A 23,767-nucleotide genomic window follows, 5' to 3' on the forward strand; every position below is an offset into this window, starting at 1 on the left:
TTGACCCCCCCCCCCCTCGTAGCTATGTTCTCTGGCTGCTGAGGTGTGTTTATTTGACTTCCTGCTATATGTACCTTGTTGAGTCACCATTGTTGGGGTTTTTTTATAAAAAAAAAAGCTACCATTGCTGGTTTTCGGTTTGAAGTCTGTGATGCTGATGAGCTTTCACTGTAATACCTTCTAATGGGAATGACATCAGTATATGAGGCTTTTTTGCGTTATATGCTGGGTGTCGGTGGATAATCTGGAATAATGGTCAGTAAGTAACATGAGTAGACTTTTATGCTCTCCTACAGTCACAGCATCATTGCTTTATATGACTATATATCTCGTGAAGCTTGCGCTGCTGCAGTGCTGCTTGCTGAGACCATTGCCACCAGGGAGGTGCCTGTGGTTATTGCCATGCTTGGCGCCGACACCGACGCTGCCATTTAAACCTGCCTTCTTTTATTTTTCCTCAGCATGTAAGCAGTAGTTTGTTGTCCAACGGGTGGTCGCAGCATCATGTTGCAATCGGGGTCCATGGGGGCATGGGGCCAGTCTTGCTGCTGCCGTCCTGGCTGTGTTAAACCCTGCTTCGGGCGCCGTATATAATAGCCTGTGACTGTGAACGCATGGGAGATACTAGTATGCTGGACAGCTGAAGTGAAATCAATCGCTAGCGCAAAGCTGAAAAGCGCAAGACCTCCCTGCCATCATGGTTCAGTAGCTGGACCTGGGATTGCTGAAAAGAAAAAACATTTTGTGCGAGCACGCAAAAATGGTTCCGGAGTTCGTCTACTCGGGCTCGGGTGGGTCTCGATCAGACAACACTACCAAGTTGCTGTTGAACGAATGCGAGAATGATTGTACGAGTTGCGCTGCATGGCCACTTGAAATTTGCCGGTGGCACTGTCTCGGGCCTTTTTCAAGTTGCTGGCTTCTGGTCCTGGCTGACCATTCTCGTAGTCTCGTCCGCTCGCGCTTGGACGCTTGGTGAACGGTGACTACTGTCGACGCTGCTGGGGGGTAGGACCACCGGACGGATTGAGGGTGGAGGACTGGAGGCAATGAAATTTCTTGTGAGCTCTTTGGCCGTGCTGGCTACCCGGGCACGCACACACATGTGCTGCCCTGGAACCAGCTCAGCTCACTCGGGTTTCGCTCAGAACCGGTTCCCTCAAAAGAGGGAAGGGTAAAGATGCAGCCATGTTCCACAGAAATTGCGATGGATTCAAATCCATTTCCCGTCCTAATCCCCCACCATCCAAAGGGTCCTGAATGATAGGATCGGCCATTCCATTCCAGGCCCAAAGAGGGGGGGGGGGGATCGGCATTAGCAGAGGAAAAAGCGCACTACTCGATCACAACAATGGCAGTTGCGGGGGATCAAACCCAAAGGTGCCTTAGGCTATCCGCATTCGTGGTTCTCTATATTCATCTCCTAAAAAAATATTCTTATCCGGTCATCGAAATTTCTTTCTTTACATTCAATTTTAATTCAATTTTGCTGTGCTCTTCGTCCTCTATATACCACTCTATACCAACTACCAGATTTTTTAAATCATTTTCACACCCCCTCCCCAATTCTCTCTCTCTCTCTCCCACTCTGCTCCCCTGCTCCGCGTCCATCTTCGTCCCCGACGCGGCGTCCCTCCGGCCGCGGAGGAGCGGCAGCCAGGCGGGCTCGCCAGCCTCCGCCTGCGCTTGCGCCTTCGCCGCCACTCCTAGCCGGCGAGATCCACCACGGCGCAGGGATCCTGCGGAGGAGACCCGCTGGCGCGGAAGCGGAGACCGGCCCTCTCCTGGAGCTCGCGGCGGGATCCGGCCGGCGTGGCGGCGAGCTAGACGGCGGCCCCCTCCCTCTTCATCTACTGGCTCGCCGACCCTGGCCATCGCCGGCGCGGGCGAGCAGCGCGCCGTGGGCGGGCGAGCTCCCCAGGCCGGCCGCGCCCCTCCCCAACAGCACGACGGCAGGAGTCCCTGGTGCCCTACTGCAGCGGCGGGGCCATGGCGGCGTGTGCGTCCGGGCCTTGGTGCCCTGCGCGCACGGCGGCTGCGGCCATGGCGGAGCTCGTGCGCGCGGCGGTGGAGGCCATGGCGGGGCGGGGGAGGGCCGCCGTGTTGCTCCGCTGGGAGAGGACGGGGCCGGGGCGAGCACTGCGGCCACGCACGCAGGGGAACCGCCCGCGGCGGCGCAAAATCCACTGCTCCGGAGCAGAGGCAGCGAAATCCCCCTGCTCCTCCGACGGCTTGGGCAGGTGGGCGTCCCCGTCCGCGGCGAGGCGGAGCGGAGGCAGGGCGCCATGGCCGGGCCAGTGGAGGCGCGGGCCCTTCCCGGCGGCCTCGAGCTCCCCTGCTCGGTGTGGGCGTGGGGTGCGGCGGCCCCTGCCTTGCCCCCTCGCCGCGCCCCGACACCACGAGGCGGAGCGGCCGCGGCGGCGCGCACGCGACAAGGCCGCCGCGACGTCGCGAGGCGGGATGGCACGAGGCAGGCCGCGGCGGGACGGCCCTCCCATGGCCGCGCGTGTCTCCAGAGTTGGAGCAGAGGACCGTCGCGCCGTCGCGGGCAGGCTTCGTTCAGCCTTCCTCCTCCCCGCGCGCCGTGGTGGCCATGGCGTGGCGGCGGCCCGTGCCCTCCTCCCTCGTGCTCCGGCCCGTGGCCATGGCGCCGGCGCGCCCCCTGCGGAGCTCCCTCCCCCTCCCTCGCTGGAGGGCGCAGGGCCATGGCACCGGAGACTGGAGCCGCGCGGATCCCCTGCTCCGGGCCGGCCGCCGGCGGGTGCGCATGCGAGCCGGCGGTGGATCCATGGCTGCGGCGGTGGGCCTCACGCCGACCTCGACGACGGCTTCTTCTTCTTCTTCTTGGCGGGCGCGGGGCGAGGGCCTCGGCGGCAGCAGCTCCGAGCATGCGCGGGGGGGCCGGGGTGGTTGGGGCGGTAGCGGACGGCTTAGTTTCCCCTGGGAATACCAGACGGCGCCTCGTCCGGGAGGATACCGGACGGTTTGCCGTCCCCCGCGGCAGGCTTTTTTCCTGGAAAGTCATACTGAAAGATGGCGTTGCGTATAGTTTAGGGTACCCGCTGCAGACAGTCTTAAAAAAACAAAGGCGGAGTATGAATATATAATTCTGGCGATGATTTGTGCAAACTATTTCTCTTTTTTCTCCTGGGGCTTGAATCCTAGAACCCCCGCGACCTGTGGCACCCTGAACCATAACCATGGGACCCGCAGGTCAGTGGCACCGAGTCTCTTTACAGCACTGCAAAGAACCGCCCCCCCCCCCTCCACATTCCACAATCCTACACGGGACGACCAAGCCTGCGCTACCCCGGGAGGATCCTTTCAGTACTGCTCTCGCAGTTGAGTCACAGTGAGGGGGCAGTACTGCAAACGAGTTGCTTCCGCGCTACCATTCCCACTTTTCAGACTTGCAGTGCCGCCGGAAAAAGCGAACCAGACAAGAAAAGAAAAATGAATGGCGCAAAAAGGCAAGCGAAGCTCCTCCTCCGCTGCGTCATCGGCGCCCAACGGCTAGCTTCGCGTCTCCTGCGCTGGCGTCACAGTCCCCGCCGCGCCACCCCCAGCCTCCGCACGCGGGACTGCTTCAACCGCCGGTACACGCCACTGGACGCCGTCGTGGCGTCGGCTGCAACGCCGAACAGCCAAGCAGAGAGAGGGGGAAAACAAAACGTGAGAAGCTGACAACCAAACACGCCACGAAACCCTCGCGTGGCAGCGCCGTCGGCGGCGGAGGAAATCCTCGGGCACCCACCTGCGCCTGCGGCGGCGGCGTCGAGGGAGCGGGCGGCGACGGTGGCGGCCGCGGCCAGCACGGGCGAATCTGCACGCGCAAACATCCACCGCGGGTCGATTGTTAGCGGGAGGCGGCAGCGGGGAGCGCGGCGGCGGGCCGACGGAGACGTACCGGTGAGGGCGGCGGCGGAGGGGTCGTGGGAGAGGAGGAAGAGGACGAGGAAGCAGAGCAGCGTGAGGACAGGGACCAGGTGGATGGTCCTGTCCGGCGCCGCCGGGGCGCCCCTCGCCACCGCCTTCGCCGCCTTCTCGTCCGCCGCACCCGCGTCCTCCTCCTCTCCCGCCGCGCTCACGCGGGAGGGCCTCCCGGCCGGCGAGCCCAGGGAGAGGCGCTGCATTGCGGCGGCGGTGGCGGCGAGTTTTTTTCTCTCTCCTTTTTTCTGGCCCTTCTCTCCCTTTCTGTTGGTGCGATGCGGGAGGGGAGGGGATAGCCGCGTGCTTTGATAGGAGGTGGTGCGGCCGTAGGTCCCGTGCGCGGGGGGTTTATCTCGCTCGTCCCACGAGGGAAGGTTTTTACTGCGCAAGGAAAGAGAGCTGGAAATGCCAGCATGTCTGTCCCGTTTTGCGTGGCCCAAGAGGACGACGGACTCATCCATGCTGGTCAGCTGGGCCTCGTGCCAGCTGGAAATGTAAAATCCTGTAAATATCCGCACGCTCATGTATGCATCGTGAAGCCAGAGTCCTCTTGATTTGGTTATTTCAAACTGCAGTAATCTAGTAAGCCTCTGGCAGATGAGATTTGCTCTTCTGTTCACCGTCACGAATCTCATCAGGAGGAAAAGCGAGGTGTAATCTCACCGTGGTTATCTTTCAATCGCTGGGTATCAAAGTCTAGTTGGCATGAACATTCTTGACTTATCAGCTTGGATGATAGCTAGTGCTTATTTAGGGCAGTCTCAATGAATAGCTTTACAGAAATGCTAGGGATCTTATGTCCGGAAGATGGATCGGACGCTGACTAATTAGCATGTGCAAGGAAATTCTAATCCCGCCCACTCCTGCTGCACCGCACATTTAATTCCTCTCCATTATCTTCTCCCTTTCCATTCCATGCCCTCCTCTCTCTAGCCATGGCTGCTCACCACCTCTCAAGCCCCTCGACGAGCCTTCCACGGGCAGTGGCGCGCGCGGCCGACGGCGAGCCCCCTCGAGCGGCCGCGGAAGCTCCGGGGCGGTAGCAGGCGTTTCGGGGCGCGGGCGGCGGCACTCGAGGCTCGTGGTGCACGAGGCCGATGCCAAACCCCGCACGAGCGGCCGCGAGAGCTCGGAGGCGACGGCGGGTGATGATCCAAGGCACGAGCGGCGTCACGCGAGGCCAGCGGCGAGCCCAGCGCGGGCGGACGCGGGAGCTCCAGGACAGTGGTGTGCGAGGGTGACCGAGGGAGCTCCGAGGCGGCGGCGTACGAGGCGGTGAGCCCCGCGAGAGCTCCGAGGCGGCGGCAGGTGATGATCCAGGGCACGAGCGGCGGCACGCGAGGCCAGCGGCGAGCCCAGCGCGGGCGGACGCGGGAGCTCCAGGACAGTGGTGTGCGAGGGTGACCGAGGGAGCTCCGAGGCGGCGGCGCACGAGGCGGTGAGCCCCGCGAGAGCTCCGGCGTGGCGGCGCGCAAGGCCTGCGGTGAGCTCTGGGCTGACCGCGGGAGATCGGGGTGGGGGGAGGAAAGTGCATCAGCGGTCCCTAAATTTGTACATTGTGTCATTTCGGTTTTTAATCTTACAAAATGATCATTTAGATTCTCAAACTTATTCGGTTATGTCATCTTGGTCCCTAAACTTAGAAATCATCCGTTTATGTCCTCAAACTTGTTCAGTTGTGTCATTTCGATCCCTAAACTTAATTTTGAGTCTCATTTAGGTCAAAACAATACGATCTAAAAACTATATATCAAAAAATAATTTATATTTTTTTATATAAATTCGAATGAAGACAAACTTTATATCAAAACTGTAGCCCTCGACGTGATCTATAACTTTGTAGTTGAAAAGTTTCTGAATTAAAACTGTTTAGGGTCCCAAAATATTGTTGTAAGTCTATAGATTTTGAATTTTAAAATTTGAAATTAAATTTTGGGACACTAAATGACTTCAAATAAAAATCTTTTTCAGCTACAAAGTTGTAGATCGTGTCGAGGGCTATAATTTTGATATAAAGTTTATCTTTATTCAAATTCATATGAAAATATTATGAATTATTTTCTAATATAAAGTTTTTAGACCACCTTGTTTTGATCAAGATGAGACTCAAAACCAAGTTTAAGGACCGGAATGATATAATTGAACAAGTTGGAGGATCTAAATGAATGATTTCTAAGTTTAGGGACCGGGATGACACAACCAGACAAGTTTGAGGACCTAGATGGTCGATTTTCAAGTTTAAGGACCGCAATGACATAGCTGGACAAGTTTAGGGACCGGTGATGAATTTCTCAAAATGATGCAATGGTTGCTTCGAGATGTTGAGGTAGAGATTCATGTTACCACGAGGGTGAGCTTATTGCGGGTTGATTTCGTGGAGCCCGCTTTTTCATGTTGCACCTAGATGGATTTGACGTTGTAGCGGTCTTGTTTTGATGTTGCATGAATTTAAATAGATGTTGCATGAAACAGAATTATGATGTTGTGGCGGGAATTTTACTCTTCGCATCCGGATGTGTTTGATGCGTTTGAGTATGGATTTTTAATGTTACAAATATTGTTTTTTTTATTGCAAAGAATGGATTCTTAATGTTGCGACGGAGTGTCTGATGAGAAATTTCCCAACGGACGTCCGAGCGCTAGCAACGTCGATAATTTTATTGTACAGTTACTAAGACTGAGACTTGATAACAGACTCGGATGAGTATTATGAGAACGAAACTCCTCTTTCCTCATACTGATCCTATCATATCAGAAAAAATGCTGATGATGTAAATTTAATGTTCTGAAATTTTTATGGAACCCCGCTAAGATTAGCCTTATGACCTATCTTATTTGAAAAAAATTGCAACATTTTCTTTTTTTTCTTTTTTGAGAAATTTTGCAACATTTTCTTTAGGAATTGCATGCACTGCAGTTGAAACTGCACGGGAGTGAACTTTTTTTAATGAATTTGATACGGTACAGTTCGCAGGGTAGTGGGGATAAATCTATTTTGCTTTGTCTCTAGCTCTGTGTATTCGTCAAAGATAGAGCATTGCTACTAAGGTTCTGTTTGGCAGAGATTTGCATCAATTTTTCTGTTGAATCTAGAAGAAGCTTTGCTAAACAATTTTCTTAAAGAAACTAGTTTATGCTGATTGAGCGATTATCTGGAATGAATGAGAGTTGGGAGTTGAAAAAAAAGTTGCTTCTCCTGATTCACTTCTCACACTGGATCTATTTTTCATAAAATTTATTTTATAGAATCACAGAGAACCACTCTCAACTAGAAAATCACTCCTCTCAGAGAATTAACTCCCTTACAAAATTAGAATCAACTAGAAAATCTCATCTCTTAGAGAATGAGCTCCCTTACAAAATCAGAATCAGGTGGAGCTTTACCAAACTAACCCAAACATTGACCGATGAATATTTGCAAGAAATGTCACTAACAATATTTGCAAAAAATAACTAGAATAATGACTGACGAAAAACAAATCCAAGCGCGGCAAAGTGGGTTCACCTCTGTCCTCTACTAGTACACACCTTGCTCCCTCGGTTTGTCGATGGAAGTGGATGGCACCAGGGTTAACAATTTCGGCGAAATTTCAGGAAATTTTTCATTTCCGCTAGTTACCGGGAAAAGAAATTTCGGTATATTTCGGTATTTTCCGTTTTGAATTTGGAAAATTCAAAAAAAATGTAAAAAAATAGAAAAAATATGATAAAAAACTAGGTGTTTTTCTAAGCAAATAGGACTAGAACACACTCAAATCTAAGATCATTTGCTAGGCTAAAATTAACATTTGAAACCATAATTTGAATGACTCGTCATTTCATGTGCAAAAATTTGTTTTCTCCCCTCGACTTCAACTAGACTTTGGTTTATCACGATGTTGGTGAGGTACCTATTCAATTTCATATGCATACCTACATCGGTTTAAAAGTTATTTAACACCTTTGGAGTGTTGTGGATACTATGTGGACATGCTTATATGGTTTTGTGTTGGATATATTGTGTGTGAAACATATAATATCCACTCTGAACTGTGATATGCGCAACATGTCAAAATTTTCAATTTTTTCTATTATTCCCTCTCAAAACAAGATTTTCCGGTTCACAAACAGCGAATTTCGCCCTCTGGACACCAAATTTCGGCCGAAATCACCGAAATTTCGCCGGTATACATCGGAATTTCGTTTTTTGAATTCAAATTCCCTCTCCGTTCGGAAATAGCAAAATTCGGTGAAATTTCGGCCAAAATTTCGTTTCCGGTAACTACCGGGATTTCACCGAAAAACGAAATGGTTAACCCTGGATGGCACAAGATTTTGAGAGTCGCCAGCTCGCCGCCTCACAACACATGATGTGGGGGGTTGAACCGCTGAAGCCTAACGAGGTCCAGTTTAGTTCCAATAATTTCTCTACAGTACTTATCATATCAAATCTTCGGACATATACATAGAGTATTAAATATAGTTAGAAAAAATAACTAATTACACAGTTTAACTATAAATGACGAGACAAATTTTTATACCTAATTAGTCTATAATTAAATATTAATTACCAAATAACAATAAAAGTGCTACAGTTTCAAAACTCAAAAATTTTCTCCAACTAAACATGGCCTAACGCGCGCGGGCTGCAGCAAGTAGCTGCTGCATCGCGCTGCAAGTAGGTGTCGCTGCGCGTGAAGAGGCTCGTGTACACCAACGATGCTCAGTAGTGTTCTTTTCATATGCTCAGTAGGCAACGATGCAAGTAGGCGTCAACCTTCCTATGTCAGCATTGTTCTTTTCACATACATGCTCTGCTGCTAGCTTTCCTAGCTATTAACCATACCGCTGCAATGGAATCATTATGGTGACGAATATTGCCTACTGTTTGCCCAACAATCAGTTGAGATCTTGATCATGCACGATATATCCTTGCTACATACTTGATCCTGATATTTTTTAGAAATTGGAAATGGTTTCTTGATATCTGTGGTGTAATTAATTGTCAGCTACTTTCTTGCAGGAAAACATTGGCACAACAGTAGAGCCGCCGGTACATGCATATTTGGGTTTTAGGGTGACAGGATCAGTCCGAGCCAGCAGGTGATCAACTTCAATGTAGATTACTTAAGCAGTAATCGAAGTAGAGAGATGTAAACGCTCTGCATCTTTTAAGTACTGGAATTACCAAGATGTGCCTCATTTTCCGTGTTTGTGATAAAATCGAAATATAATTGCACATAAGGAAAAAGAGAGGGCCGAAGCGTATCATGCCACTGAAACGTGCCTGTTCTGTTATGTGCCTCCCGCTACCAACAGAGGATCTGTTTGGTAACTTCTATTCTAGAGTCTTATAGAAGAGAATCTTAAATGTATGAATTACTAATGAAGTCTATTTGCAAAACCTCTTTATATATGAGTGTAATTTTTTACGACAAATCTAATGACGATAATTAATTGATGATTGACTACAATAATACTACAGTAACCATGTTCTAATTATGTGGTCAAAAGGCTTATTAGATTCGTCAGGATTCCTAGCGCAGAGCTTCTAAAGTTAATTTTGTAAACTGTCTTTATTTATAACACATCTAAATAGCGGTTAAAATTTTATTTTCTAGAATTCTAAACTAACCAAACGGAGACAGAGTCCTCCCACATCGGCTGGGCCGGCTCGCTCCAGCCGGCAGCAGGGTTCAATTTTTCGTCGGAAACCGGTTTTCCGGTACTGGCCGGTAACGAAAAATTTCCGGATTTCCGGAATTTTCCGGATTTTCCGATCGGAAAATGATTTGAAATTCAAATTTCGGTTTTCGACATTTTCCGACCGGATTTCAGTGTTTTCCGACCGGAAAATGTTGTTGGTGATCGGAAATTGTAAAATCAGTGAGGAAAAATTAAAAAATTTACAGCACTTCGTCTAATTTTGCATATATAACAGTTCACAAAGCATAATAAATATTTCACACACCAAATATTAATAGGATTCACCTAAAACATATATGTCCAATTGTCCATACAAGACAATCTAAATCCAATATAATGCAATACCAAGTCCATTGTCCTAGTCATACAAGTCATAGGTTCATTGCAATAATACAATACCAAGTCCATTGTCCAAGTTATACAAGCTGATCATATATAGGACATGTTTTGCTAAATAAACCCAACATGTGTAATAGTCATGTGAGGAATATATTATTTTTACGGAATCTATGTGTGTTTAGTCATGTGAGGGATACTTATTAAGAGTTTACATTTCTATTTCATATACGGATCTATATGTGTTTAGTCATGTGAGGGATATATTATTTTTACGGAATTTGAATGGATATTTCGTGTTTAAATTATATATACATGTGTAATAGTTCCTTTGCAGTACCATATATACCAAAATATTTTTTTACATTGCTAAAACAATATTTTCCGACCGGAAAGCACCGAAATCCGACCGGAAAGCAACGAAATCCGGTCGGAAAATCCGGTTTTCGTTTTTTATGAATTTTTGAATTTTGAAACCGAAAAATTCGAAATTTCACCGAAAAATAGTTTCCGGGTAGTACCGGAAACGGAAAATTTTTCCGAAATCCGGATTTTCCGGTCGGAAAATTTTTCGCTGGCCGGCAGCCACGTCCCGAGTTCCGGCGCGTGGTGCCGTGCCGCGCCACGGCTAGAAGAAGAGCTAGCTGTGCCTTGTCAGCTGTATAACTGTTCGAGTACTACGTGCCTCTCCACTACTTGATCCGACATTCCAGGGCGCCACCTCCCCTCCAATGTGAGAACCGCCCAATTTGATACTATTTTAAACGAACCGCCGGTCATTATCACCCAGATGAGAGTTAACACGTGCTTGCCGTAGAGCGAGCCACGTGTTATCCCACATCTAAAGACACGAATAACCGACACGTCATTCATTCAAAATAATACCAAATCCGGTAGTCCCGGTATGTGCTCCAACATACGCCCAGGATCAGCATATGCACATACCGTATACAATCGAATACATAGCCAACAATCCACAAAGAGCAGTTATATAAAACCAGAGTTCGAGACTTAATATTACAAGTTCAATATAGGTGGGTTTCAAGCTTCACTTTACAAGCCTTGGGCTCACGCGAGTCATATTAAACAGAGATTTAGAGCTTATTGAAAATACATGCTCTCCCGAAGCTCAGCTACGATAAAACTTACTTAAGATGATGATGCCTTGCTCAAGGACATCACCACAGCAGCAACAGCCTACTCTTCCCCCGCATTAGGATCAGCGGGGTAGAAATGGCCGAACACCACTTCTGGCTCACCTGCAACTAGGTTTAGAAAGCACCCTGAGTACAAAAGGTACTCCGCAAGACTTACGCAATTAAATAAACAAGGATCATGCAAAGGCTCAAGGAAAAGCTTTAAGTTTAAGTACTTATTGCATAAGCATAAGCTGCCTAGACTATCACCTAGCAAACTTAATTAATCTTGCCCAACCCCCAGAATTTTAGTTGATTAAGAGAGTAACACAATATATATAACAGATCCTCAACATGACATGAAACCAAAACCAACAATACCGAAACTCTCTATGAAGAATTCGACGAACCAAGAGCTTGCTCATATCCGAGAGCGCGGCAATTCGAATTGATTAAATCCTTGCAAGGGTGTACTACTTTACCCACACGACGCGAGGACCATGCGACTCACCCAACCGATCACGCCGGGCAAGGGGGTACTCATGTCAACCGTTCCCAACCAGGCTCAACCGTTGAGGGTACGCCCAGCTTGCGCGTGGAGACTTAGTTCCACCGAGGACATCTCTAAATTTTCCTACACATAGTTCCACTCGGGGACCTGCTAAGCCTCCCTGCATAGCCCGATGGCCACGCATCTGGGACCGGGCCCCAATGATCAAGTCGAAGAAGGTATTTGGCTCATCCGTTCCATTATATTGGATATGTGGTAGCACGGAAAGGTGCTCAAGGCCGATGGCATCAACTCGGTCCTTAATCGATCCAAGCGGACTATGCCCATGTGACTTCATTCTCTAGGCCCTACTATTCCGCTCGAATCTCGATACTACCAAACTCATACCACTAAACCAAACCAGTGCGATCAAGGGTAACCAGGTAAGTGTGATACTCCAAACCATTCCTTTCTAGCAAACAATATAAGTATTCTAAGCAGAGCTAAGCATCTAGTCAAATTAAGTTAATAGCTGACTAACATGTGGCAAGGACATGGTTAAACAATTCAAGGAAGGCTAGTGCATCAAAGTAGGTACAAGAATGCAATACATAGATATTATATAACCCAACAGTACCCGGTGAGATAGCTAACTAAATCAGATTAAATAGGTGCAAGGAAAATGCTTAGCTGCTTGCCTGGGTTAACTTCCGACTCGACCACGAACGGGACTCCAGGTTCAGGCTCCACGGACTCGGCGGGTTCCACGGGTTCGTTCTCCGACGGTCCGGTCACTAAAATGCATGAATGCGATGCACGAATTAAAGAATGAACCAAACAACTAGCATAAACCATGGAAATAAATGAGCATGCAGAGGACATCACAAAGAACTCATGAAAATTGGTTTTGCAGCAAAAGCATTTTCCTATAAATAACCATAAATAAAACAGTTTTCAGCCACTTTAAACAAAGTAAAACAGAAAAGGAATGCAAACTCAACTACACAAATCCAAGAAAATTATCTTTGAAACTAGGCAGCAATACAAGGCTAACAAAACTAGTTTTGCCATTTTATCACTTTCCTGCACAAAGTTCTAGAAATAACCATTTTCAGACAAAGTATAGGAAAACAAACTAAACTTTGATACACAGCAATGAACCAAGTAAACAAGGTGCACCACTGAAAACTACACCTCACAAGGAGTCCAAAAAAATTTGGTTTGGCATTTTTCAGCAGTACACAAATAAATAAGCAATAAACTCACTTTTGCAAGATAAATCTATAGATAAATCTACAACAAAGTATCATGCACAACAATATTTTTCCTAAGTAGATCTAAGCTAGAGGAATCTAACAAAACAAGTCTCACAATTTTTGGAGCTACACATGATTTTCTATGGATTTTGCAAGTTTGCAGAAAAACTAAACCTAATAAAACCCTAGCTAAAACGCTAGGTGCACCCCCAGCCGGCCAGCCCAGGCGCCGACAGGCGGGGCCCACGGGCCAGCGGGCCACCCAGCCGGGTCAAGGCGAGGCCGGCCTTGACCACGGCGTGGGCGTGGCCACGGCGTCGCGCGCGTCGCGCGGCGCGCGTGCGCACGCGCGGCGACGGCGGCGGCGGCGCGAGGCAGCGCGGCGAAGCAAGGCCAAAGCGGGCCGGGGAAGGTGCGCACGGCGTGGAGGGGACGGCGGCGAGCCTCACCGGCGGTGACGCGGGCGAGGAGCGGCAACGAGCGGGCGGCGCGGCGGCGTTGGGCGGCGGCGGACCAAGGCGAGCGGCGGCGGCCCGATGCGGCGAGGGAGGAGGTCGGGTTGGGGGCGGAATCGGTCGAGGATGGGGCGGAGTAGGTGGCGCGCGCGCTAGATCGGGGAGGGTCTTCACCGGCGGCGGCGAAGCTCGGGGCGGCTGCCATTGGGGGGGCGGGGCTAGGGTTTGCGGCGGGGAACGAGGCCGGCTTCGACGCGGATAAGGAGAGGGCGAGTGAAGGAGCGAAGGGCGGCACGGCACGCGACGATGAACGGCACGTGGCGCGGCTCACGAGGATGGCCGGCGGCGGCGACGCGTGCCGCGACGCGCGGGAGAAAACAGAGAGGAGGGAGAGAGGAGGCTGACAGGTGGGCCCGGGCGCGATTTTCATTTTCATTTTCATTTTTTTTTCTGAGTTGTGACAATCTCCCCCCCTTAAGAAAATCTCGTCCCGAGATTTAGGTAGACAAGAGGGGAAGGATAAAACTCGGACTAGGTTGAGGCCATATTCACCTAGACAGGATAAACATCTAAGAGGTGATGCACAAATGCAGGGATGATGTGGTGTGAGACATTCCTAGGGTTTTCTTGATGGTGACTGTGTCCACATATAACAGTATCTAGGAAACTAAACTTCATCAAGAAAGTGGAGTGAGGTAGGGAGAAAACTTACTCATCGGAAAAGAATTCCGGGTATTCTTGACGTAACCGATCCTCACGCTCCCAAGTTGCTTCATCTTCGGTATGATTACTCCATTGAACCTTTACAAACTTCACCATGCTACGCTTCACCTTTCTTTCTTCACGATCAAGAATAGCAATGGGATGCTCCTCGTAGGTAAGACTCGGTTGAAGATCAAGCGACTCAAGGTCGACAGCGTCAGCTGGAACACGATGGCACTGCTTCAATTGAGAGATATGAAAGACATTGTGCACTGCGGAGAGTGATTGAGGAAGTTCCAACTGATAAGCCACTGTTCCAACTTTCTTGGTGATCCGAAAAGGTCCGACATAGCGTGGTGCTAACTTTCCTCTGACTTGAAAACGGCGAGTGCCCTTAAATGGAGAAACCTTGAGATAGACATAATCACCAATCTTGAGATGGAGTTCTCGGCGACGACGATCAGCATAAGTTTTCTGGCGAGATTGAGCAATGCGAAGATTCTCACGAATAATCCTGACTTGATCCTCGGCATCTTTCACCAAATCTGGACCATAGAAAGGCCTTTCCCCAGATTCGGACCAATTAATCGGAGTTCTGCACCGTCTTCCATAGAGAGCTTCAAAAGGAGACATTTTGATACTTGCTTGATAACTATTGTTATAAGAAAACTCTGCAAATGGTAAGCAAGTAACCCATTTCTTTTCATATATGAGAGCACAGGCTCGTAGCATGTCTTCTAAGATTTGATTGACTCTCTCGGCTTGACCGTCGGTTTGAGGATGATAAGCCGTACTATAGGTAAGGTCAGTTCCCATGGCTTCATGAAGACTTCTCCAAAAGTGAGCAACAAATTAAGGGCCGCGATCCGAGACAATTTTCTTAGGAACACCATGAAGACAGACAATGCGAGTGAGATACAACTCCACATACTGCTTTGCATGATAAGTAGTCTTCACTGGAAGGAAATGAGCCGACTTTGTCAATCGATCCACAATTACCCATATAGAATCATATCCTTGAGAAGACCTAGGTAATCCAATGATGAAATCCATTCCAATTTCTTCCCATTTCCATGATGGGATAGGTAAGGGCTGAAGAGTACCAGCTGGTTTAAGATGCTCAGCTTTAACCCTTTGGCAAACATCGCACTCAGAGACGTACCGAGCGATTTCTCGCTTCATGCGAGTCCACCAAAATCTTTGCTTGAGATCTTGATACATTTTGGTACTGCCCGGATGAATGGAGAATTGAGAACTATGGGCTTCCTCCAGAATAAGCCGTCTAAGGTTATGATCTTTAGGCACCACAATCCGCTTCCCAAAGAATATAACTCCTTGATCATCAGTAGAGAAACACCGAGCTTTGCCCTCCCTCATTAATTCCCGAATTCGAGCCATACCTTTATTCTTCTTTTGGACTTCCTTAATTTGATCATAAAGATCAGATCTGACTGTAAGAGTAGCAAGATAACCTTCTTTGACCATAGAAATTCCGAGTTTCCGAAGATCATCACAGAGAGTATGCACAGGAGAAGCTATGGTCAAGCAGTTGCATTGAGCCTTTTCGGCTTAGTGCATCGGCGACGACATTCGCCTTTCCAGGATGATAATGTACCTCAAGATCATAATCCTTGATCAGTTCCAGCCATCGACGTTGCCTCATGTTTAGATCAGATTGAGTGAAAATGTACTTGAGACTTTTGTGATCAGTATAGATGTTGCAATGATTACCAAGCAGATAATGACGCCATATCTTTAGAGCATGGACAACAGCCGCAAGCTCTAAATCATGGGTAGAATAATTTTCTTCATGACGCTTGAGTTGTCGAGAAGCATAGGCCACCACTCGCCCTTCTTGCATAAGAACACAGCCAAGACCGATGCGAGAAGCATCGCAATAAACATCGAAACTCTTGGAAATATCTGGCTGAGCAAGAACTGGAGCAGTAGTGAGACGATCCTTAAAGGTTTGAAAGGCTTCTTCACAGGCTGGGGACCACTCAAACTTGACCCCATTCTTCAGTAACTCGGTCATAGGCTTCGCAATTTTAGAAAAGTTCTCTATGAACCGGCGGTAATATCCCGCAAATCCCAGAAAACTCCGAACCTCATGGACATTCTGAGGTTGCTTCCAATCAAGAACAGCTTGCACCTTACTAGGATCCACAGCAATACCATCCTTGGAGAGGACATGACCAAGAAAAGATACTTCTTCAAGCCAAAACTCACATTTGCTAAACTTGGCATAAAGATGATGCTCTCTAAGCTTTTGGAGAACGATATGAATATGACGAGCATGATCTTCTTTGGTCTTGGAATAAATAAGAATATCATCGATAAAGATGATCACAAAGACATCAAGTTCCTTCATGAAGATGCTATTCATCAAGTACATGAAATAAGCCGGTGCATTGGTGAGGCCGAAAGACATGACAGTGAATTCATAAAGACCATATCTAGTAGAAAAAGCCGTTTTTGGAATGTCTTCAATTCGAATCTTGATTTGATGATAACCCAACCTTAAATCAATCTTAGAGAAATAACGAGCTCCAAAGAGTTGATCAAACAAGATATCAATCCGTGGAAGAGGATATTTGTTCTTGACAGTGACTTCGTTTAACGGACGGTAATCAACACACAACCGTAAACTATCATCTTTCTTCTTCACAAAAAGAGCCGGGCATCCCCAAGGAGAGGAGCTCGGACGAATAAAACCCTTATCCAACAGAATCTTGAGTTGTTTCTTCAATTCCTTTAACTCATTGGGAGGCATTCGGTAAGGTTGTCTAGAAATAGGAGTAGTCCCGGGCTTGAGCTCTATGACGAACTCCACCTCACGATCAGGAGGCATATCCGGTAATTCTTCGGGAAAGACATCCGGATACTCACAAACCACGGGAATATTTTCCAACACCGTGGCTACGGTACTTGCCAAGGCATATATACAAGATTCCATCTTGGCAAGAGAGAGTAGAACTCTACTCCCAGAAGGGTGCAAAAGATCAATGGTGCGGGGCCCACATTTGATAACTCCGTCATGCTTACCCAACCAATTCATCCCAAGAATCACATCTAAACCCATCTGATCTAGGACAAGAAGATTAGCTTGGAAAATAGCTCCATCGATGAGAATTGGAACCCTATCCACAAAGTTTCTAGAAATGATCTCTCCACCCGGTGATTCTATATGGTATGGCACTGGTAGATTTTGCATTTCAAGCTTACTATGCAGCACAAACTTCTTACTGATGAATGAAAAAGTTGCCCCAGAATCAAAAAGAACCATAGCAGGGTGAGATTTGATTAGGAGCGTACCCATAAGAACTTCGGCATTTTCCGGAATTTCTTCAGCGGTGGTGTAGTTGAGACGGCCACGTTTAGGAGCTTGTTGTGGCTTAGCTTCTTGACGCTATGCTTGAGGCAGAGGAGTATTGGGCCTAGGTGCATTGAAGGCACCGCCACGCCTCGGAGAGGGGCAATCCCTAGAGATGTGGCCTAAGCCACCACAATTGAAGCACGGACCCTTTGCGGTCACACCTGGGTTGTTCCAATAGGCACTGACCGGCCTAGGAGCTTGTCCTTGAGGAGGTTGAGGGTGACGCACAATCCACATAGGACGTGGAGCTTGAGCACCCGGCGCCCGAGGTGGAAAAGGAGAAGGCCCCAGACGTGGACGTGAGGAGCTACCGCCTGCTGAGGTAGGAGCGGGGCGCTTGTTCTTTGCTTCCAGATTCTTCATCTTGTGCTCGGCTCTAATGGCAATATTCACCAAGTCATTGAAGTCTTCAAACTTGGTAGTAGAGAGCTTGTCTTGCAACTCTGCAGAGAGCCCATCGTACAGGCGTTCTTGCTTCTTGGCATCGGTGGCCACTTCTTCAGGTGCATACTGGGAAAGGGTATTGAAGATATTCACATATGCCATCACATCACGACTTCCTTGAGTAAGATTCAGAAATTCCTTTTTCTTGATGTCCATGATACCCTTGGGAATATGGAAGGAGCGAAAATCTGTGCGGAACTCCTCCCATGTGAAGCGGTAGTTGGCAGGGTGAGATGCCTTGAAATTCCGCCACCAAGCCCCTGGGGCATCATGAAGTTGATGAGCAGCAAAGAGAACCTTCTCATGGGGCTCACACTCAATAAGATCAAGCTTCTCTTCAATCACATTGAGCCAGAAATCGGCATCCAGAGGATCTTTGGAGCCACGGAAGATAGGCGGGTTGGTGCGGAAGAAATCTCCGAACCTGTTCACTTGAGGCTCAGCTCTTGGACCATTATTGCCGGCATTGCCCAACGGATTGACTAGGTGTGCCATGAGTTCAGTTTGTCGGGCCAGGACGTCCGCGAGATTTGGGTGAACTGGAGGATTAGGAAGGGGATCCTCGTTGTTGCGATTGTTATTGCCACCCGAACCACTGGCACCATCCCTTTCATTTCCCGAACGCAACACCATCCTGCTAATAAACAAAACGGTTAGCGGTCAGGAATGAAAGATAGAGGATGATACACAAAGGCAGGGTGGAAAGACAATGTGTAGATAAAAATCTAACACATGATCAACACCGGAATAGCAACTCTAAGAGATAGAGCAGATTTGGTCCACTAAGATTAGCAAGAACGGGATCAGCGAAAACTAGACCACGACACACTAGATTAGTTAGATGCAGGTTTGAAAACCACAAGAAAATATGCATGCATGCGAGGTATGAATGCAACATGACGTCTCCTCACAGCGTGAGCACGCCTTAACGTTCTATCACTCACTTACGATCCGCAACAACCGCATTGTCCAGCAGTGCTACAACCCTCCTAATAGCGCTCAGGACAATGGGTGATTCCCACCTTTCCAACTCCGGTAAAAGGCTTAAAAGGTTTCCAGCAGGAGAAAGGGTTTTCCTACGCTACCGCTACTCATGCAGAAAAGAGAGGTTAAGCATATCTTAATTAAACGAGTGAAGCAGTAAGAAAGAAATAGCTCTAAGACAAAGGAAGAAAGGTAGCATTTCACCTTAAGTTCAAATTTTTAACCAAAGTAAATCTTAGTGCAAGTGATCAAATTTTATTTGACTCTCAACCCACTAAGCCAATTTTAGGTTCACTTCATGGAAACTCAGCTCTGATACCCGTTGTGAGAACCGCCCAATTTGATACTATTTTAAACGAACCGCCGGTCATTATCACCCAGATGAGAGTTAACACGTGCTTGCCGTAGAGCGAGCCACGTGTTATCCCACATCTAAAGACACGAATAACCGACACGTCATTCATTCAAAATAATACCAAATCCGATAGTCCCGGTATGTGCTCCAACATACGCCCAGGATCAGCATATGCACATACCGTATACAATCGAATACATAGCCAACAATCCACAAAGAGCAGTTATATAAAACCAGAGTTCGAGACTTAATATTACAAGTTCAATATAGGTGGGTTTCAAGCTTCACTTTACAAGCCTTGGGCTCACGCGAGTCATATTAAACAGAGATTTAGAGCTTATTGAAAATACATGCTCTCCCGAAGCTCAGCTACGATAAAACTTACTTAAGATGATGATGCCTTGCTCAAGGACATCACCACAGCAGCAACAGCCTACTCTTCCCCCGCATTAGGATCAGCGGGGTAGAAATGGCCGAACACCACTTCTGGCTCACCTGCAACTAGGTTTAGAAAGCACCCTGAGTACAAAAGGTACTCCGCAAGACTTACGCAATTAAATAAACAAGGATCATGCAAAGGCTCAAGGAAAAGCTTTAAGTTTAAGTACTTATTGCATAAGCATAAGCTGCCTAGACTATCACCTAGCAAACTTAATTAATCTTGCCCAACCCCCAGAATTTTAGTTGATTAAGAGAGTAACACAATATATATAACAGATCCTCAACATGACATGAAACCAAAACCAACAATACCGAAACTCTCTATGAAGAATTCGACGAACCAAGAGCTTGCTCATATCCGAGAGCGCGGCAATTCGAATTGATTAAATCCTTGCAAGGGTGTACTACTTTACCCACACGACGCGGGGACCATGCGACTCACCCAACCGATCACGCCGGGCAAGGGGGTACTCATGTCAACCGTTCCCAACCAGGCTCAACCGTTGAGGGTACGCCCAGCTTGCGAGTGGAGACTTAGTTCCACCGAGGACATCTCTAAATTTTCCTACACATAGTTCCACTCGGGGACCTGCTAAGCCTCCCTGCATAGCCCGATGGCCACGCATCTGGGACCGGGCCCCAATGATCAAGTCGAAGAAGGTATTTGGCTCATCCGTTCCATTATATTGGATATGTGGTAGCACGGAAAGGTGCTCAAGGCCGATGGCATCAACTCGGTCCTTAATCGATCCAAGCGGACTATGCCCATGTGACTTCATTCTCTAGGCCCTACTATTCCGCTCGAATCTCGATACTACCAAACTCATACCACTAAACCAAACCAGTGCGATCAAGGGTAACCAGGTAAGTGTGATACTCCAAACCATTCCTTTCTAGCAAACAATATAAGTATTCTAAGCAGAGCTAAGCATCTAGTCAAATTAAGTTAATAGCTGACTAACATGTGGCAAGGACATGGTTAAACAATTCAAGGAAGGCTAGTGCATCAAAGTAGGTACAAGAATGCAATACATAGATATTATATAACCCAACAGTACCCGGTGAGATAGCTAACTAAATCAGATTAAATAGGTGCAAGGAAAATGCTTAGCTGCTTGCCTGGGTTAACTTCCGACTCGACCACGAACGGGACTCCAGGTTCAGGCTCCACGGACTCGGCGGGTTCCACGGGTTCGTTCTCCGACGGTCCGGTCACTAAAATGCATGAATGCGATGCACGAATTAAAGAATGAACCAAACAACTAGCATAAACCATGGAAATAAATGAGCATGCAGAGGACATCACAAAGAACTCATGAAAATTGGTTTTGCAGCAAAAGCATTTTCCTATAAATAACCATAAATAAAACAGTTTTCAGCCACTTTAAACAAAGTAAAACAGAAAAGGAATGCAAACTCAACTACACAAATCCAAGAAAATTATCTTTGAAACTAGGCAGCAATACAAGGCTAACAAAACTAGTTTTGCCATTTTATCACTTTCCTGCACAAAGTTCTAGAAATAACCATTTTCAGACAAAGTATAGGAAAACAAACTAAACTTTGATACACAGCAATGAACCAAGTAAACAAGGTGCACCACTGAAAACTACACCTCACAAGGAGTCCAAAAAAATTTGGTTTGGCATTTTTCAGCGGTACACAAATAAATAAGCAATAAACTCACTTTTGCAAGATAAATCTATAGATAAATCTACAACAAAGTATCATGCACAACAATATTTTTCCTAAGTAGATCTAAGCTAGAGGAATCTAACAAAACAAGTCTCACAATTTTTGGAGCTACACATGATTTTCTATGGATTTTGCAAGTTTGCAGAAAAACTAAACCTAATAAAACCCTAGCTAAAACGCTAGGTGCACCCCCAGCCGGCCAGCCCAGGCGCCGACAGGCGGGGCCCACGGGCCAGCGGGCCACCCAGCCGGGTCAAGGCGAGGCCGGCCTTGACCACGGCGTGGGCGTGGCCACGGCGTCGCGCGCGTCGCGCGGCGCGCGTGCGCACGCGCGGCGACGGCGGCGGCGGCGCGAGGCAGCGCGGCGAAGCAAGGCCAAAGCGGGCCGGGGAAGGTGCGCACGGCGTGGAGGGGACGGCGGCGAGCCTCACCGGCGGTGACGCGGGCGAGGAGCGGCAACGAGCGGGCGGCGCGGCGGCGTTGGGCGGCGGCGGACCAAGGCGAGCGGCGGCGGCCCGATGCGGCGAGGGAGGAGGTCGGGTTGGGGGCGGAATCGGTCGAGGATGGGGCGGAGTAGGTGGCGCGCGCGCTAGATCGGGGAGGGTCTTCACCGGCGGCGGCGAAGCTCGGGGCGGCTGCCATTGGGGGGGCGGGGCTAGGGTTTGCGGCGGGGAACGAGGCCGGCTTCGACGCGGATAAGGAGAGGGCGAGTGAAGGAGCGAAGGGCGGCACGGCACGCGACGATGAACGGCACGTGGCGCGGCTCACGAGGATGGCCGCCGGCGGCGACGCGTGCCGCGACGCGCGGGAGAAAACAGAGAGGAGGGAGAGAGGAGGCTGACAGGTGGGCCCGGGCGCGATTTTCATTTTCATTTTCATTTTTTTTTCTGAGTTGTGACATCCAAGATCCGCCTTCTCCGGCCGGCCGCTCCACCCAATTCGTCCTCCTCCCCGCCTCCTTCCCCGCCTCCCGATCTCGACATGAGCGACGCCACCACGGCCGCCGCCGGAGCCGGAGACCACGCCGCCGCGCAAAAGCCACCACCGGCCGCCCCGTCGCCAGAGGCCACGGCGGCGGCGCAGCAGCAGCAATCGCGGCTGGACGACGACCAGCTGGAGGAGCTGCGGGAGATCTTCCGCTCCTTCGACCGCAACGCCGACGGCAGCCTCACGCAGCTGGAGCTGGGCTCCCTGCTCCGGTCCCTGGGCCTCACGCCCAGCACCGACCAGCTCGACGCGCTCATCTCCCGCGCCGACACCAACTCCAACGGCCTCGTCGAGTTCTCCGAGTTCGTCGCGCTCGTGGCCCCCGACCTCCTCGTCGACCGATCCCCGTACTCCGAGGACCAGCTCCGGAAGCTCTTCTCCATCTTCGACCGCGACGGCAACGGCTTCATCACCGCGGCCGAGCTCGCGCACTCCATGGCCAAGCTCGGCCACGCGCTCACCGTCAAGGAGCTCACGGGGATGATCAAGGAGGCCGACACCGACGGCGACGGCCGGATCAACTTCCAGGAGTTCTCGCGCGCCATCACCGCCGCGGCGTTCGACAACATCTTCTCCTGACCGGCCGATTCCCACGATCCGCATGCGCGTGCCGACTCCTATCTCGACCATGCCAGTTTTCACTTTGTTCTTTTTTTTTTCTGGGAGGAGATTAATTTAGGAAGCCATAGATGAGGTGTGGTGTTCTTGTGAATAACAGACGAAAAAAAGGTCAATTTAGGGACAAATTACATGCGTGATTGATCTATTTCTCTGTCGTGCTGGATCTTCTCGAATGATTGATGAGTCTATGGGCGGCAATCATCACCGCCTTTTTTTGTTTTGCTAAGTTATTGAGGCATTGACACTTTCTAAGGAGAGAACACGAGGTATATTGACACGCTCGTCCTAACTTTTGCTGACGGAGTTTCTTATGAGCTTCTGGACAACCAGGCAAGCAACCATGCGTGAGGATGTGCTGGTCAGATCCAAATGGGAAGAAAAGTCTCGAACCTGAATTTTGCAAAGTTCCAAATGAAAAGTTCAAACATTTTGGAGAGTCGATCTCTAAGCATGAACTTTGATCTGGTCAGGAACATGTCATCTGGTGCTTCCTTGATCTGTTTGGCCAGCATGCTGGTCACAACTGGAAAAAAATATGCACATTATTTGAAGGTCAAGCTCTCTGGCTGTTTCATTTGGATGTAAAAGATTACTTTGAATTATCAATAATCTCATTTCTTTGTTCCGCGATGCAGGCCAATTGCAATATGTAGTTTTATCTGTGTTAGAGCATCTCCAAAAGTCTAATCAAATCTCAATCTCTATATTCCCATTTAGTTAAAATTCTCTCTATATATTTATACATTCCAAACTAGTCAAATCTCACTCTTCGTATCCAACTCTCTCTCTCTCCTCTCCTCTCCTCTCCTCTCTTCAACTCACTAAAGCGTGGGCCCCACAACCTCATCCACTCCCCTCCTCCTCCTTTGTGGCT

General features: G+C 48.8%; 2 protein-coding genes across 3 annotated transcripts; one reads left to right on the plus strand and one right to left on the minus strand.

The window, feature by feature from the left end:
- Nucleotides 1-3,119: 3,119 nt before the first annotated feature.
- On the minus strand, nt 3,120-4,277 carry LOC120651553. Of its 2 annotated transcripts, XM_039929070.1 has the most exons (3): nt 3,908-4,277; nt 3,755-3,823; nt 3,120-3,628 (listed from the first exon to the last, which is right to left on the minus strand). In XM_039929070.1, the coding sequence occupies exons 1-3, from the start codon at nt 4,131-4,133 to the stop codon at nt 3,540-3,542; spliced, it is 384 nt and encodes a 127-aa protein (XP_039785004.1). In that variant the 5' UTR covers nt 4,134-4,277; the 3' UTR covers nt 3,120-3,539. The 2 variants fall into 2 exon arrangements, with proteins under 2 accessions (XP_039785004.1, XP_039785003.1); XM_039929069.1 differs by having other exon boundaries at nt 3,120-3,823.
- Nucleotides 4,278-10,554: 6,277 nt separating this feature from the next.
- Nucleotides 10,555-23,108, plus strand: LOC120651556 (probable calcium-binding protein CML11). Its single transcript, XM_039929074.1, has 2 exons — nt 10,555-10,684; nt 22,192-23,108. The coding sequence occupies exon 2, from the start codon at nt 22,267-22,269 to the stop codon at nt 22,849-22,851; it is 585 nt and encodes a 194-aa protein (XP_039785008.1). The 5' UTR covers nt 10,555-10,684; nt 22,192-22,266; the 3' UTR covers nt 22,852-23,108.
- The last annotated feature ends 659 nt before the right edge of the window (nt 23,109-23,767 follow it).

Source organism: Panicum virgatum, chromosome 9K (genome assembly GCF_016808335.1).
Source record: "Panicum virgatum strain AP13 chromosome 9K, P.virgatum_v5, whole genome shotgun sequence".
Taxonomy (NCBI): Eukaryota; Viridiplantae; Streptophyta; class Magnoliopsida; order Poales; family Poaceae; genus Panicum; species Panicum virgatum.

Coding starts and splice junctions, on each gene's coding strand:
- LOC120651553 (XM_039929069.1), bottom strand. CDS start 4,133: ATGCAGCGCCTCTCCCTGGGCTCGCCGGCCGGGAGGCCCTCCCGCGTG. Junction 3,824..3,907: donor CTCCGCCGCCGCCCTCACCG/GTACGTCTCCGT, acceptor TTGCGCGTGCAG/ATTCGCCCGTGCTGGCCGCG.
- LOC120651556 (XM_039929074.1), top strand. CDS start 22,267: ATGAGCGACGCCACCACGGCCGCCGCCGGAGCCGGAGACCACGCCGCC.